The sequence below is a fragment of the Temnothorax curvispinosus genome, unplaced genomic scaffold, assembly GCF_003070985.1.
Source record: "Temnothorax curvispinosus isolate PA1 unplaced genomic scaffold, ASM307098v1 QBEX01009859.1, whole genome shotgun sequence".
NCBI classification, from domain to species: Eukaryota; Metazoa; Arthropoda; class Insecta; order Hymenoptera; family Formicidae; genus Temnothorax; species Temnothorax curvispinosus.
The window spans coordinates 1-4,504 of record NW_020219639.1 but is presented as its reverse complement, the minus strand read 5'-3'; the positions used below and the strand labels follow the sequence as shown (position 1 = coordinate 4,504).

Sequence of the window (4,504 nt, the reverse complement as noted above, 5' to 3'; positions counted from 1 at the left end):
GTATTATATCTAGTATTATAAAATCTACCTTGGATATTTGTCCGTTAGAAAAAACATTCGAAATGATATTTTTTATTGTTATACTTGTAGAAACTAATCTGTAAGAACAAATTAACATATTTATGTATAAGATACATTTATTTAGAATTTTAATTTGTAAAAAGAAATGTACTACCTTGGTTTTATATTATCAAAATTTGCTAATATGTAGTCAAGGACCAAATCGTTGCGTGCATGGTTTTGAAGAATTGAATTGAAGGTAAATGTATGGTACAGATTGCTAAATAATGTTGTATTCGATGCTAAAATATGCAAATAGTTGTTAATGATATCAGGATTTTCAGCACAATTCAAGTTTTTCAAAAGTTTCGCATCAGATGTTCGCTGATATAGTTCCATCATTTTATCCCAAGTGGTCCTATTAGCTACCGCTAAACCAAAGCAGTACGTCCAATGTTGCCGCCATTGTGGAACTCTAAAATACATATGGAAAAGAGCTACATGCATTTCATACGCATAACCGACGTTTCATTTTATCAAGTTTTGTATTTTTTCTGTTAGGTAAATCTTATTTTGCAAAATTAAGTTTCTGTCGTGCGCTGTTCTGTCACTCTATATTTGCCACATGATCATAAGACTATATATTACATACAGTAAATAAATAAATGAAAGATGAATCCATCGATAAACGACACTTCTTATTATATATGTACACATATTTTTAGTGTTTCGCATATTTATTCTATGCATTAGAGATTAGAATAAAAATAGAAATTGAGAAACAATAAAGAGACTGTCCGACGACTTGAAGAAGTAAGGAATCGGTTACATCCATATATATGCATACGTATGCCCACAACACACACGTACAAATATAAATTATGAGATAATCGTAAGAAATTACTTGTGAGTATCAGGATCCGCGAGATGTTCGCTTAATTTAATGGCGGCCCTTCTCTTGCATTCCGCGTGACCGATGGTACATGCGTAGTATATGGCATCTAGCCTTAGCATTTTTGTGATATCGTGATCATCAGGATTTTCTTCGTATCCCACATGCTGAAGAAGCTTATCAAGGATTCCTAATATGTGTGACTAGAAATCATGAAATAATATTGAATTTTACATTGGTTTGGTGATACTGGCGAAGAAAGGTGATTCACACACAAATATATATAATTTGTTAGTGCCTTGTTAGAACATTCACTATCATAAAATTCATAAGAGTCATCGGCGAGCTTGCACCCACCTCTCCCTAACGTCCATTTGTATAAATGTTATAATTAACAGTTTTGCCTGACGTCATTTATTTTATCAATATGATGTAAAAATGAAGTTTCTTTGACCGCAATGTTGTTTCTTGGGTTGTTGTGTAACTTTAGGGTTAGATATTACGTTATAAAATTAGTACAAAAAATTTATATTTTCTTTAAATTTTTGTATTAAATTGTATATTCATCCCAATATGAATAAGAAATTCAATATATAACTCTTTAGCCTTGAAAATATAACATTTGCGAAGCGATAATTATTCTATAAAGCGGAGAGGTATAAATGAATTTTACAAATTAAAGAACCAAATATAACGGTACAAACACCTTTTTCATCTTTAAAAAATCTGTTATATATATATATATATATTTATACACTTACCTTGAGACTTCCACTCTCTGGCAGTATAAAGTGCCTCACATTCCGAGTTATTATTCGGAACATTGTACGCCATGGCATATAATCTCTTTCTCGTCCTAGGTAACTTATAAGATTCATGAACACAGAGCCATCTAATTGGTTCTCCAGCACAAAGGCAAACGCATCATCCAGAATTTGAGCACGATTGAGAACGTGTATTTTCGTGTATTCCTCAGAATTTAAGTAACGTATGATTCTTTCCAGATTTGTGGTATCGTAATAGACACGACAGTATACTGTCGAATTATGCATAAAATTTATTATTAGACTTTCTTATTTGAAATTATCAAAAATATTTCAAAATACTGACATTTTCTTTATCGTAATAAACAAATTTTATGTAATTTACAACTTACAATTGTTGTAAAAAAATGCACATTACCAATTTAATTCACCAATGTATCGAATTATTATAATTATATAAATTTTGAAGCTTCTTTTTAATAAAAAAATATATTAAGAACTTGAATATAATGTAAAACTTTTGTGTTAATAAAGCAAATAAGATAAATATAAAAGAGCGTAAATTTTACTGATTCATACCAGTTTGTTGTAGATTGACGATAATCCAACCTCTTGTATTAATTTGCACTCGAAGCGTTTCATCTGGTTTTAACCATTTATTGGGCATAGTATTGGAAAAATCTGGAAAGCTCTGCTTAGTGTAGGATACGGGTATCCACCATTTATTATCGGCAGGTATAAGTTCGTGAAAACATTTTTGTGTTATTGCCATTTCATTAGTTTCGTAATTTATCGTCACATTCAGAACAGGATAACGATCTTGGTTTATCCACGTGTCCATCACTTTTTTTATTCCGAAATTTTGATCTCGCATATAAGGGACCCAAGAGGCTTCGTTTTTAGCACTTTGTATATCGCTCCACAAATCATCGGGAGTGACCGCCATATATTGCCTAAATTTGAAATATGACATTGTCATTAGCTTATAACACATACGTCGTATGTATTTATTTACTATTACAAAATCAAACGTGAGCATTAATGTACAATTTAATTAATACGTATGTAGAAACTAAGAATATGATTTAAAACTAGCTTATTGTTAGTCAAATTATAATTAAGGAATAAAGCATGGTTTCTTCTAATCGAATAGCATTAGATATTGAACGCACAAATTTATGTCTCTGATGTGACGTTGTATATTTTCCAACGTAAACGCAAGAAACATTATACTTATGATATTTAATGTTGTGATATGTGATAACTCTAATAGACTACATTAAACGTACATACTTACTTTGTAGCGAAATGCTTGATGATACCCTTTCGAAATACCTTGTCGCCCACTGCATGATGTAACATGCGCAATATTGCTGGAGCTACGATAAAATACACGTCATAAAATATATCGACTAGTAATGCCTATAATGTATATTTTGCATATAAAATTAATTGTAAGACATATATGAACGTATTGCGCAAAAAGATAATTTGTTGTCTATCAACTTTTCGGTTCCACCTCTTTCTTCGGGCTACCTGCATTAAGCTATTTATTTTATTTACATAATTTTACCTTTGTTATAAACTTCACCACCAAAGATGTTATACAAGTGATCGTCAAGGTTCAATGTAACAGAATCCATTAAGCCAACATCTAGATGGAGAGTATGGTGTATGGTCCCAGTAACGAAAAGGTCCATTGACCGCCAGTCTTCAAATATCTATTACAGAAAATAATCCTCTGATAAAGCTGAATATAAAAATTCGAAGGAAAGTTCGCATTTATAGGGATATATACTACTTGTCCGCCACTTTCAGAAACTTTACTATTTTATTTATCCATGTCAAATATTAACCGTTTTACGTCTAAACTTTTTGAGAAGATCATATATAGTTCAATTATTTTTTTAAATATTGGAGATTATTGAACACAAAAATATAATCAAGATATAAAAATTCGAGTTAAATTTTTTTATTGTATTAAATGTTTATTGTGACGGATGCAAAAATTAAAATATTTTTGGAAACCATTGTGCTATAATTATAAGCTTAGATCGCAAATTTTTAAAGCGCGGTTGATGCTAGAAATAAAGTATTCATCAATTTTATTAAAAATTTATATTAAATTATTTTTATAATTGTTTGAAAAATGAATGGGTTACAATTTTATTTATAATTCCAGATTGAAGAACGTGCCAGTTAGCTTCGTCTTGATACATTTTGTGAAAATGTGGAAATATTTAATTCCTGTTTTTCTATTTAATGAGCAACCTTGCATTAGTAATATTAAATAACCTTGTCGAGGAAATACTCCTGGAAATACGAAGCAAATCCCTCTTTTAACCACAGGTCAGACCACCAAGATGGGGTGATAAAATTGCCGAACCACTGATGTGTGATTTCATGTGCTACTAACGACGCCACTTCCTTTCTCCGAAATGTGGGATCTTTGCTTTCATCGTAGACAACTTTTGACTCACTAAAAGGCAAAATAACATAATATATATAATGTGATTAAGCATAGTCTTTCTCATCGTTAGCATGCAGTCTAATTTATTTCGAAGTAATTAGTAATTATAACACATTTTAAACACTTTAATTTGAGACAATCTAAAAATGAAAATATGCAAATAAAATTTGAATATTCTTGAAACAAATGTTTCTTTAATTATCAAATGTGGAATACTAAAAGTAATTAGCCAGCTTTAAAAGGTTAATATTAATCTTTTTACTTATGTATATTACTAATCCTTCTAGTTATGTGTATCCTACTCGTAAATAATGATTCCCCAATGTTCCATGCCATCGACGGGATAATTTGGTATCATGACGTGATCTATTTTCGGTA

At 30.4% G+C, this 4,504-nt stretch overlaps 1 protein-coding gene across 1 annotated transcript; it reads right to left on the bottom strand.

The window, feature by feature from the left end:
* Positions 1-15: 15 nt before the first annotated feature.
* Positions 16-4,498, bottom strand: LOC112459481 (aminopeptidase N-like; the record flags this gene model as incomplete). Its single annotated transcript, XM_025023592.1, has 9 exons — positions 4,429-4,498; positions 3,952-4,135; positions 3,230-3,377; positions 2,954-3,035; positions 2,236-2,609; positions 1,654-1,928; positions 905-1,095; positions 176-475; positions 16-98 (listed from the first exon to the last, which is right to left on the bottom strand). Coding segments are annotated over exons 1-9 (1,693 nt in total), but the record flags the coding sequence as incomplete, so codon positions are not given.
* Between the last annotated feature and the right edge of the window lie 6 nt (positions 4,499-4,504).